Source organism: Meleagris gallopavo, chromosome 7, assembly GCF_905368555.1.
Source record: "Meleagris gallopavo chromosome 7, MGAL_WU_HG_1.1, whole genome shotgun sequence".
Taxonomy (NCBI): domain Eukaryota; kingdom Metazoa; phylum Chordata; class Aves; order Galliformes; family Phasianidae; genus Meleagris; species Meleagris gallopavo.
The window spans coordinates 12,406,705-12,419,055 of NC_139410.1; the positions used below are offsets into that span (position 1 = coordinate 12,406,705).

The 12,351-nt window shown below is 39.9% G+C and overlaps 1 protein-coding gene across 5 annotated transcripts in view; it reads right to left on the reverse strand.

Annotated features, from left to right (window-relative positions):
• PARD3B (par-3 family cell polarity regulator beta) overlaps positions 1–12,351 on the reverse strand; it is a 369,189-nt gene that overhangs the window by 244,558 nt on the left and 112,280 nt on the right. For all 5 annotated transcript variants that reach the window (XM_085228738.1, XM_085228737.1, XM_085228736.1 and 2 more), the window contains exon 4: positions 9,191–9,300. In XM_085228738.1, coding sequence (XP_085084864.1) covers positions 9,191–9,300 — 110 coding nt within the window. The remainder of the gene's footprint in view (positions 1–9,190; positions 9,301–12,351) is intronic.

A 12,351-nucleotide genomic window follows, 5' to 3' on the forward strand; every position in this document is an offset into this window, starting at 1 on the left:
CCTTCTCTCCCCTCTCTGGTTTTATTTTTAGTTTGTTTTGATTTATTACTCTTAATTATTCTATATTTTCTCACATTGCTTTTAATAAATTAGTTCCTCCTATCTCAGTTGGGTTTTTCCCTCTTCCTTCCCCCCACCTTTCTCCCAAGAGAAGGGAGGCGCATCGCGCGAATAACTCTCCAAACGGCAAGAAAAGCTCACACTTCCTTGCTTGACATTTCAACAGCCCTTCCCTTTTTCAATTTTATAAGAGCTGAACAGATTTATGGATACGATCCACACTGTGCTCACCCGTATGCTGTAGTGGACAACGCCTCATGCAGCCCTCAATGCCCTCTGTGTGGCCTGCAGCCCGGTGAGTGACACAAAGCTCACGTCCCCACATTCGCTCTGGAGATGGCTCCTCCAGAAGGCAGCTCAGAACACCAACATCACTCTAGACTGACCTCCAGGGGATGCCAGTCTACTCACTGACCACAGAGAGTGCCAGGAAGTTGAGCAGTACCAAGGAACTGCAAATTCTGCTGTTTCTTCCTATCTTCCTAATGATCCTGATCATTACAGCACAAATAGGTTATGAACATTGAATATTTTAATAACATTTAAATCCCCTAACCACTATATGTTAGGTCTGTGCTTAAAAAATAACTGGTATCAGATTGTATGAAAATAATTTCAATTGAATTAACATCACTAAGATGGCATTTTATACACTTCGTATTGTACTATAAATGCATAATAAGTAATATAAGCATAATAAGTAAGATTCCGTTCACTAAAATGCTATAATCTGTTGGCACAGTGCCATACTTTTTTTTTTTTTTTTTTTAAATCTACTTTTATTTACAGGAGCACGCATCTGGTTCTCATGAACTTGCTTTACCTGCTAATATCAGTGTTTGCATGCCTGGTGACATTAACAGAATAGCTTCACCAACAGACCTCTCAAAACAGCCATTTGAAAACAACAACTACACCCAAACCAGACATTGAAAGGTAAAAAGGCAGAAAACTATAGCCAGACATTAAGTTATCATTTGGTTCAGTGTTTTGTAAACCCAAGGATAACTCTGTGATTACTAACATGGTAAACCCTAATTTGAGCACGTTGACAGGTTCTTGCTATGAAAGCATGCAAGGCCAGGCTGGATGAGACTTCAAGCAGCCTGATCCAGAGGGAGATGTCCCTGCCTATAGCAGGGGGTTGCAAATAGATGCTCTTAAAGGTCCCTTCCAACCCAAACCATTCTATGATTGTGTTCGCAGGTGCTTTAAAAATGCATTGCATATTAACTGGACAATCAGTCTGACCTTAACAAATTGCCCACCTCAAAGCATCCTTACTGGCAGCGTTTGGATACACCTATGAGGAGTAATCTGGGCAGTTTCCCTTCTCTTCTGCAGGACAGGATGGAGTGCTTCCCAATTTATCAGGGAATCAAAGTACAGAGGCTGGCCTGAAGAACATTGTGGGGGTGCCTATTTTTTTTATTTTTTATTTTTTACCCCAACAATTAGCTCTGTTACTTACAAGTTCACAGAGTAACTTCTAAATAAAACATTTATACTGTAAAAATTTTCTAGCCCGTGTTGATTGTCTCTGCTCTTCTGAGACTCCCTGTCAGGAACTCAGGGAGAACTTGCTACATACACCTAATAAGCTCGTTCAGATTTTTTTCCACCAGGAGCAAACCAGTTTCTGCTTTGAGCTGTTCCTTCCCCTGTGCAGCACACCACCTCCATCATCAATATTTTTTGTAGAATATTTTTCCCTCAGAGACAGAGTTTCTGAATTCACTCTGTCAAACAGAAATCTGAAACTATCCAGGAAGGCACACACTTGATGTGTGGAGGAAATGCAGATACATTTATCCATGTAAAGCACATTAGCTCTGTTGGTTTCATAGGTAGAGTTTTCAACACCACCAGTAGTTAAGAATCAACACAGCCTTGAAGAAGCACACAAACACCTGATGCTTATGCACAGCTAAGGACGTGCTTCTATGCTTTTAAACCAAAAAGAGGGTTAAGACTTGTGTGGATGTTCTCTTAACCAAAGAATATCCATACAAGAACTTTAGTGACAAATCTGTTTGCTTCTCAGACCTGCAGTATTTCACATACTTATTTTTAGATGAAACATTCATACTTCGTTTGGCACTGCTGGCAGAAGCTTCTTTGCCCCATTTTCTTCTGTCTGATTCCTGTTCTGGTGCTGAACAAAGATCCCTGCAGCTTATCACAAAATGGGATGGGGTGGGGTAGAAGTGAATTCCCAATTTGAGAAGCTCTCACTGTATTTCTTAGACTGAGATGAAGAGGAGAGCTCTCCTTTTGTTTCTGTGAAGCTGGGAAACTGATTGCACTTGGTAATTCCAAAAAGGCAGAAATGCAAAGGATGCCAGTTTATTCCTACAGGTGTTAAATGTATAATCATCTCAGACGCACCACTATTTAGCTTGATGAAGCAAAGCATGCTACAGAAAAACTCAGCAGCTCTTTTAAAGGTTTAAATTCGTACTACCCTATTTTGGACAGAGAATAAGACAGCAATGCCAGTGAGAACAGCAGCTATACACCATGACGTGATTTCAGCCCAGTCACGCTCCCTCAGCAGTTCAAACACAGTATGCAGTATTATGAGCATTTGTTGGGAACGATGCAAGTAAGAAAGATTTTCTTGAATTATTTAGTGGATCTGTATGTTCTAACTGATACTCAGATTAAACCAAGGCGAATTCAAGGCAATACTTAGTAGTAGTACATTAAAAGTAAATTAGTAAAATCATATGCCAATACCCATCTTGATTCCCAAGCTACTTTAAAAAAAAAAAAAAATCTACAATCTTTTGGGAGTAACTACTCTCATAAGACCACTCATGGGGGCCAAACTTTTGTGGGTTTTGTTCTGCTCTTGATGATTCTGTTTGGGATGTGTAAGCCTTGATCTTGCAAACACTTTAGGACCTGAAATATAAGATAAGGACTGCGTCAGTCCAGACTATGGGTATGTCCATGTTTGGATGCTCAGCACCAGAATACTGGGGTGCCTCACAAACAAGCAACTGTTCTCCCTGATAGTACAGAGGAATAGGAACAAGAATTTGCAGCTGCTCACCAAGATCTTAAAGTCTAATCATTTCCACTGCCTCATACATCTATGCACTGCAAGATGTGGTATAAAAAAAAATCCAAAATGAGTTTTTTCCTAATGTCACAGCAACATTAGGGCCAAAAATTCCCAGCCGTCCGTTGGGTTACTGTGCTTTAGGAAAATGGTATTTATATATTTTATGGTCTGTATTTCAACATGACTGAGAACCAGTTTTATTTTAGCTAAATGCTTCTAGAGCTTGACAATAAATGATATGCATGAGCCATGTTGACTGCCATCTTCCACTTTTAATTTGACTGTCAGACATGCAAACAACTTGCTAATGCTTCCTTCCAATTTCAGCACAGTGTGCCTGTTGCGTAAGCAGCCTGCTAAAAGCTGTTCCAGATGGAATGACAGTATTTTGTAGGACCCCAAAGATGTAGCTATAGAGATGAATGTGTGTCAGCAGCATTGAAAGCGTGACCTTTTTTCCCTTTTTTGTCAGCAGTTCTTATTTCCACCCTATAATTTTTCCACATTCCTTGTAAGATAGGCCATGTGGGAAAAAAAGAAAGTGTGTAGGTCTCACAGCCATCTTCCATCATCTGCACTCACATTACCTGAACGCACAAGGCAAAGGACAAAGGAGAAAGAGGCTTATAAACAGCCTGGCATCTTCAAACTGACAGCCAAGGCCCCAAATATATATTAATAAGGAAACAAAACTCAGCCCAGTAGTACTGTAAGTTCCATAATAACTGAGAACTTCAGTGGTTTTCATAATAGGTACTTTCTTTCACGAATATTCGCTAAAAAGCTTGCATTCCTCTCACTGGAAACAAGCTTTAGAAAGCAGAACATTAACAACGAATAACATTTTACTAATTGTGCCACTTTTACTGATAACTTATGTACTCTATTAACGTCACAGAGCATTCATTATTAGCTCTTTTTAAGAGAAATCACAAAGTCTACCTATCCTTCTCAAATAAAGATATGCAAATTACTCCCACCGCTCACCTTGTACAATGCAGGTAAAACAATGCGCTTGTTCTGAAGTGTAAGCTGTGCAAAGAAGCATAAAGAAGTCTATTTTTTCCCCACATGTGTATCTTCACACATGTAAGAAAAGAAATTACCACAGGGCACTTCTGTCCTGTTTCAGATGATCAATTCACTGTTCTGAAGCACTACATGTATTTTCATTTAGATTTCTTAGTTTTTCCTCCACAATATACACTGGTTTCCTTTTGATGCAGAATACCATGGCACACGCTACAAGGAAGGAGGGAAGAAAGCAATGCAGGCTTGAAAAACAACAGAGAATGAGGAAGGAATGGCTTTTGTTAACGCGACAGCTCTGAGCTGGATGCAGAGTGGGACTTGGTAGGCGTTGTGAAGGCAGCAGAGCTCTGGTCTTGCAGTGTGCTGCTGCAGCCCCTCACTGCAGATGGCCCTTTGATCTCCCAACCAGACAGCAAGCATGCTCGAACCCCATGTGCTGGTGAGAGGTGCTCTGTGTGCACTGCACAGCATGAACAGGCACGCGTGGGATTTGCTTTAAAAATGGATTCAGCCAAATCAGAATTCCCTTTTAAAAAGTCTCACATTGTTCAGAACTTCCCAGCTGAGAGACAGGAAATTTGTTTCAATCTCCCCAAATCTTGCGAGAACAAGAATTAAATTCTTAACAGCAATCTCTTCTCACAATGCTCCTTTCTTGCAGCCCACCTCCTGGTACCACCTGACTGTGGGACAGCTTCATCTTGAGGTTCTGGCATGTAAAAAGGACCAGAAGTTAGGCCCTGCCTGGCTTAGTCAGGGTGGGCAAACGTACTCTGCAGGAGTTCTCAGTGCTAAGAGCAGGTCATACAACCCCACTGCCGCCCTGTCAGCAACCAGCCAGACTTACAGTCCCAACAACCATCACCCAACACCGTGCCAAATTAAACCTGTTCTGCCCTGCCTTTCTTTTACACAGTCCAAGAAGATGGAGCAATATTTCTGCCTCTTACCACAAAACACCCCCAAATTTTTAAAGTACTATTGATAACCTTTACCCTAAATCCAAATTCTGACAGCCACGCTTTATGGTTACATCTGTATATAAAACAGCATGCAAAAGGAATGAGTGGCAGAGCTGCACCCTTACACATGCTCACATTATGCTAATCTGCAGACACTTAATCAGAAAGGCTAATACATTACAAACAATTAATGGCCAGAAGAATCGGGAGAGGTTTTGACCCTCTTTAACAAGGGCTTGAAACATAAAAATATTCTGATTATATATGAATCTCATACAAAATTGCAAATTATATGTCCACAATGCATAAAATACAGTCATTTTCAAGTCACATTTAGGTAAAAATGGAAACTGGACTTAGCTGCTGGAGCAGCTCTTCAATTGATCCAACAACTCATTGTGTCTTTAAATATGAATAAATGCAATTTAATCAGCCATTCCTATCGATTAATCCCAAGTATTTATTGAGGAAACATGCAACTGTAGGAGAAAAGAAGGTCATCCAGAACATAGGATCCCATGATAATCAGCAGGTTAACAGCAGGACGTGAAATCCTCACCCTAGCAGAGTGAATGCAAAACTCCTGTCAACATAAATGGGGCCACAATCCTCAGTCTAAAAGTCACGATGGACCAAGCCTTGTGACAATGGAGAATTCTGTCCCCGAGCAGAAATCGAGATAAGCAAAGGTAACAGATCCTGAAAGGGAAGTTCAGATGTCCCAGTCATAACTCGGTAATTACTACAGCTTGTCAACACTGAACTAGACTAGGCAAAGCAGCAAAATGTCACCTCCTCCCTAGGCTAGCTCAGAGGCACTGAGGAGCGCAGGGCCAAAGGTTCCCTCACTCCAACAGTGCCTCACCCTGCAGTGCTGCCAACCCCAGCCTGAGGGCAGCCAGAAGACAGCGCACCCACACCTGAGTGCTGCCAGGACACAGCTGTGGCTACAACATCTGCAGAGAGGTGTGCTACACTAACCAGGCTTCCCCAGACTCCCCTCTGGAGCCAGAGGAAAGGCAGTTTGCACTTTTGGAAGTCTGGCTAGGGCACTACAACTGTAACTAGCAGGAGAGCTTAGTGGTTGCCTTCAAAGATCAACAAACCACCTTTGATTCAATAGCATATTTGAATGTTTCGGATCCCTGTTTTTTGCTTCTAATAGTCCCTAGGTTTTTCAGTGGCAGCTCTCGTGACAAGAACAGAGAGGCCTGGATGAAAAGAAAAACTCAGATTCTGTACCATCTGTTACATGACTTCCAATCTGAGAGAACAGATGCTGGACTTCCCAATCAGCTTTTGGCTGATCTAGAAACATTTTGCTAATTAGGGCTATAACTATAGTTAAGACAAAACAAGTGTCAGAGAAAAAGTGAAAGACTGGCTCAAATTCCTCTCATACTACCTGGGCAAAGGAGATGTCCTTTTGGTAATTGTAATATGGCACAAAACAGCCTTTCTTAGAATGAACATACACCAAGAGGACATGAGAAAACTGAACATGCCCTCTAATTAGATTCTACAAAAAAAAAGAAGCGTGCACTGGATTCAACAGATTCACCTGAACTAGGCAGCAATTTTCTTATCCTACTGCACATCTGTTGTTTTATTTTACATATTATCCTACCGCATGTCTGCCCTCTCTCCCAGAGAGAAATCTGTGTGGCACTGAGTCATTCATAAGGCAATCACTGCTTAGAAACCTGACCACGTGCTGGGGTATCCACACATCTTGTGAAAGACAGCATACAGCAAAACCAAGGGCATTTCTACATGGTACTCTGCTACCCATTCTGTGTGTGTCAAACACCAAAACGTCACAAGTGCCAAAAACATTTCAATGGAAGTCTGTTTCAAATGTAATATGATAGCTACAATACCTATGGCATAAACAGGAAGACAGTTTTTCCTATATACACTGAAGATAGTTTACACTACCAATAGCACTAATGCTTCTCATTTACATATGAATGTATGGAAGCAGCTTAATTAAAAAAAAACTATGCCTGTGCAAAGGAAATGTAACTTTAATTTCAGTCTTTGTATCTAGAACAAGAGAATTTTCTCTAAATACTGCTTTAAAGCTTGTGTGAAAGAGCATGGCTATATTAAAAATGCATCATTATTTGTACATTCTTTCGTTTGTCCAATATCAATTCTTCTGTTTTAAAACAATTTGTACTTAATTTAACCTAAGTTATTTAAGCTTTTTATGCTTTCCAATAGATTACGCCAAAGCATATTTCAGTATGATTGATGAAGAGTTTTTGAAATAGTACTGTTGCAAAAATAAGAGCTGGTATAATACATTTTGCTATAACAGATTTTCAAGTAAACAATAAAACTTCCAACTTTCCGGGACTTGCTTCCCTCCTTAAATGATATTTAATAATCAGAACCCTTCTCACTCTTGCTAGCAGTCCAGCTTTTATTATTATCCCCATCCCCACAGCTGACAGAGGGATACTCTACATTTTAGGCACACAGACTTCCCTTAGGCCTACAGGATTCTTGGGTACTGGTACAACTCCTTGCACAGATACACCACTTCCTGGAAGGAAACAAATAACTTCACCATTTTGCTCATTTTTTGTACAAGTTCCATGGATACAGAAACCACTCAGCACTACACACATCTGCACAGTTTATAGATCTCCCAACTTTGCAAACTTTTCTGCACGGTTACAGAATTCTCTTTTGTACTTGAATTCATTTGAATAAGTCAGTATTTGTTGAATACATAAGCACTGGCAGCATAAGCCTCAAGAAAAATCCTACGGCTCTCTGAAAAATGATGCAGAACATTATTGAAGTTCAGCCCCTAAATGCCATGACATTGTAAAATAGGATGCACACACAGCTGGCCAAAAAGAAACAATGAACAGTCAAAATTCTGCACTGGTCTTCAGAATCCTAAGACCAAGGAAACATCATTTATATGCAAGTCATCTAACTTTCTATTTACGTACTTCATTCTTGTAAGATTAACTGAAAGCATGGTCTTAAATACACAATCTTCAGCTTAACTGATTCCCACATCCAGCATTAGTTACTGACCTCTTTCACACCTCCCTTCCCCAAAATGCAGTGATGCAGGCTGAAACAAGGAGCCTTGTTGGTTTTGTTTTGCTTGGGGCAGGGAAATAGACGGACTGCTTCCAGCAACTGGGAACAGGGAGCAAATTGCAGCACTGTTCAGAGGAAGGTAAAGAGGAAAATCCAGAAATTTCACAAGTAAACAAAATGCAGGTGCAACAGCAACATAAATTAAGACCACATTCACTTGACATAAAGCAGTACAGACAGACAGCAGAGCTTCCTAGGCACAGTTTACGTGTGAGTTCTATTCTGCTTGATGCACAAACTTATCCCAGCTGACACTTACAACAGATTTCCACCTCTCCACAAGTAATAAAGGAAAACCCATATGCAAAAATCAAGCCTCAGGTCTTAAAAATGCAAAGTAAAGAATGTGGTCCAAGTGTCACTAAGAAGATCAAAACCAGCCTATAATATCTGATTAAGAGTCACTGTATCTTCACTGTGCCTTTGCTTACATACTTACTGAAGACAATGTGAGCATGAGTTTGTCCACAAAAGGGAAGAACAGAAATGTAAAACAGAAGGCTGGAGAAAGGATAGAGTTTGCAGCATAGCAGCAGGACAACAGGGGAAAACAGAAATCTCACGCAGGGACATGGAAAGCAAAAGAAAGTACAAGATTGGTGATTAATACTAAAAAGGAAGTGCACGTTTTTACTACCAACCAACAAAAATGACAATACAATACCAATCAAGTAAACAATTGCTAAATTTCAGTTCGTATTCCCGTGCTTTATGTCACCATTAAGCTTTATATAACTATCTTATAGAGAAGACACGAACCACTGTTAATTGACTACATTAACTAAAATATTCTATATTTATGCAGAGGAAATTGTCTCCTTTACAGCATTTTGTTCTAGATTCAAATACATTTAGCTTATAAAACAGTTGTGTATGAACAGCTAAAAAACAGTTTTAGCCCTTAATAAAAAGATGAGTTACATAGTTACATGACACTTACTGCCACAGCATGTTTGTGACTGAGGTCACTGGGATGAGAGGCACTTGGGTGGAAGTCAGCAGGTGGGCCCAAAGCTGGATCACTGCTCCTTCGTACCAGAAGTGGCATGCCTACGAGACAAAATAAAGAGTTAATATTATTTCCAAACTCCTTTCACATATACACAAACACTGCAAAGATGTTCTTGTTGAACTACAAAAAAGCCAGTTGCTGGTATTTTTAATTGCAACTGTCACAACTGAATAAGCCATATTCCAAATTCAAATGCAATGCTCCTTATACTTTCAAGGCCATCATCCCTACCACTCTTCTTATTTCTGTCAGTTGATTTTCATAATCAAAGTAAGCGAGGACAATAGCAGACAATAGTTAATTCCTTCAGAAGTCCCATAAAGACAGAGTAACAGGGTATTAATCTGAAAGTCTAAGCACGGCATGAGGTAAAGGTTTTGTTTTTCACCTATGTGCAACTCTGAAGAAGTCAACTGCATGAAAGTCAGAAGCGACCATAATCAGAATATACAGTCCCTGTGCAACTTCAGCTCACACCATCAGCTGGGCCTGGGGCAAGCATTCAATGTTGCAGTGACATAGGCAGTAATAACTTGTTACTACTAGTACTAACTTGTTACGGGTTAGAATAGAACGAGCAAACTGTCTACAGATGAGCACCCTGACAACATATACCAAAAATATATTAAAAAATATATTATAAAACTATACATACGTGCCTTTAATTTGTTCATTGCTGTCCTCTTTAGACATGAAGAAGAGCTAATGGAAAACTAGCGCTTACCCCATTTATTATGTGATTACATAGACAACTATACAAAAGTTTATTTAGGAGATACACTTGACTGTCCTTTTTTTTTTTTCCCCAATAAACAACACCTTCTTTTTCCTTACTGCTTTCCTTTTGTCATGTTGTGCTTCTATATTATTCTACTCGTGCTACAGCATTTGTGCTGAGCATTGTAAGCTAAGCTGAACCATTGTAAGCTAAGACAGAAAAAGTATTTCTTTTCTCTGAATAATGAAATACAGGAAAGATGTTCCCTTCTGCATACCAAGCTGATCATACAAGGCATGCTATTTATAAGCATTACTGTGTCAGAGCAGCACTTTGTATCTTAAACTTTGGAACCTGGTTTACAAAAGTATTTCCTCCTCCCACTGCACTAGTAAGCCACAGACAATGAAGAGTCAAATGTGTCATGAACTAAAATTTTATTCTCCTAATGGCTTTAACTTTGATTTCCTCAGGGTGCATTTCCCTCTTTCACACTCTGTCCAGAGCTCCTTCTGTCACAGTACTGTAGAACCTCATCCCAGCCTTACTCACAATGCATTCTCTTTGACAAAGCTGAGGAGGAATTTTTCTGGTGACACTAAAAGCTCCATATTATTTTGTTTCAAGCCATGCAGAGCAATCAATTTCCCTTTTGCTAGTATCACCTTCAAGGATTACTCTCTATGCAGATTCATGGTTAACAGTATATTTTCCCTGAACTCTTATGTTTTGGAAATATTTTTTTTTTCAAACTGCAAATATGGTTGAATTGAGCATATGGTCGAAACCTCACTTAGATTTAAATTGGTTACATTAGAAAAAACAGAAGAGAAGTTCTGCCATTTGTGCACAATTAAAAAATGAAATCTTGCATCAACACAATAGCAAAAGAAACATCTCCATGCTGGATGTAATCCTATTTGCTTAGTTTGTTTTTTAAATTAAGTAAAAAGCCGTATAGAGACATTAGCACCTGCCCTGATTAGGAGCAGCTTCTGCCTCACTTTGCAGTGCTTGCACCCTCTGGTGAATCAAAACTCGTTTGGGGTTAGGAGGGGGCTGGCTAACAAGAAATAGCACATTTAGAAATACTGCACAAATGCAGAGAAATAACACGAGGCTTGGAGGTCAGTACTCCAGCGTGGTCACGGAGCCTTGAGCTGCAGCTCTCTCAATCACGCCGAGCTCTTCAAGGTTTCTCTCTAGGCTCTGAGTTCCAGCAGCAAATCTGACACCTAGATTTAGATAGTTAAACATCACCCAATGTGACCATGAATGCAAACACAACTACTCGGACCTTTCCTTCATTTTTTTTCTTTTGCGTTTAAGTCGCCTTGCTTGGGAAAGAACAATTCACCTCTAGCTGAAACCCTTCCACCTCTGTTATTTAGTTTGCAGGCTGCAGTCACTGGGCCAAATTCAGAAAACTGATGAAGATGACCAGAGTTTTTCACCCAAAAGTCACTGATATGGGCTGTGTTATCTAGAACACAGTCTTTCTGGTGCAAATATACTCAGTTAACTTTCAGGTAAGCTGCAAATTGAAGAACATGGGGAATATAAGCACTCATGGTTAACTGCATTTGTTGCAGCTTTCTTATATATTGTAAATTTTGTTTGCTTGCTTAGCCATGGAAGAGGGATGAACTATTTTTGAGAAGAACAAATGATACGCATGGATGGAATACTGTAAGTGGGTAGAAAGATTTACAGTACATCACCTAGACAGTTAAAGTCCTAATTTTAAATTCTGCTCCTGCATATAAAAATGTTTATTAGGATAGGAAAAAAGCTGTCCATCATGTGTGTATCAAACTGTCAGCTGCTAAAGGCCACACCAATGACAATCCCTCCTCTGCCTGCTACCATATCGCACTCACTAGGATAAACTACCTTCTCATGCCTGTATGTGTCAGAATTTTATTCTTTTTTAGAGTTTCCTCAGAGCACATCTCAACAAAATTTGAAGCCAACACTGAAGCAAAACTCTATGAAGAGTAAATTCATCCACATGCACCAGTGTGAAATTGTCCTTCAACTCAGACAACAATGTGCTGGAAGATCCCCAACAAGCTATCCACCGCTGTACAACAGCCATTAAAGCAGAGAGGCAGAAAGACTTTTAACTGGTCTTGTCACCAAACAAATTCAGGAACTGAAAACAAAATATTACAAGCAGAATAATCATTTATATTTAAATACAGGAAAGGTCATTAATACATAACCATTTTTCTTCTTTTTATCAGAGACATTTCACATTAGCAGGCATGCAGACAGCTCTGCCAGTCAGGGCTTTTTGAGAGCACAAGCAATCAGAGTGGGTAATCTGGTCACCCTGGATTTATTGTTTACTTCCACCTGAGGCACCACA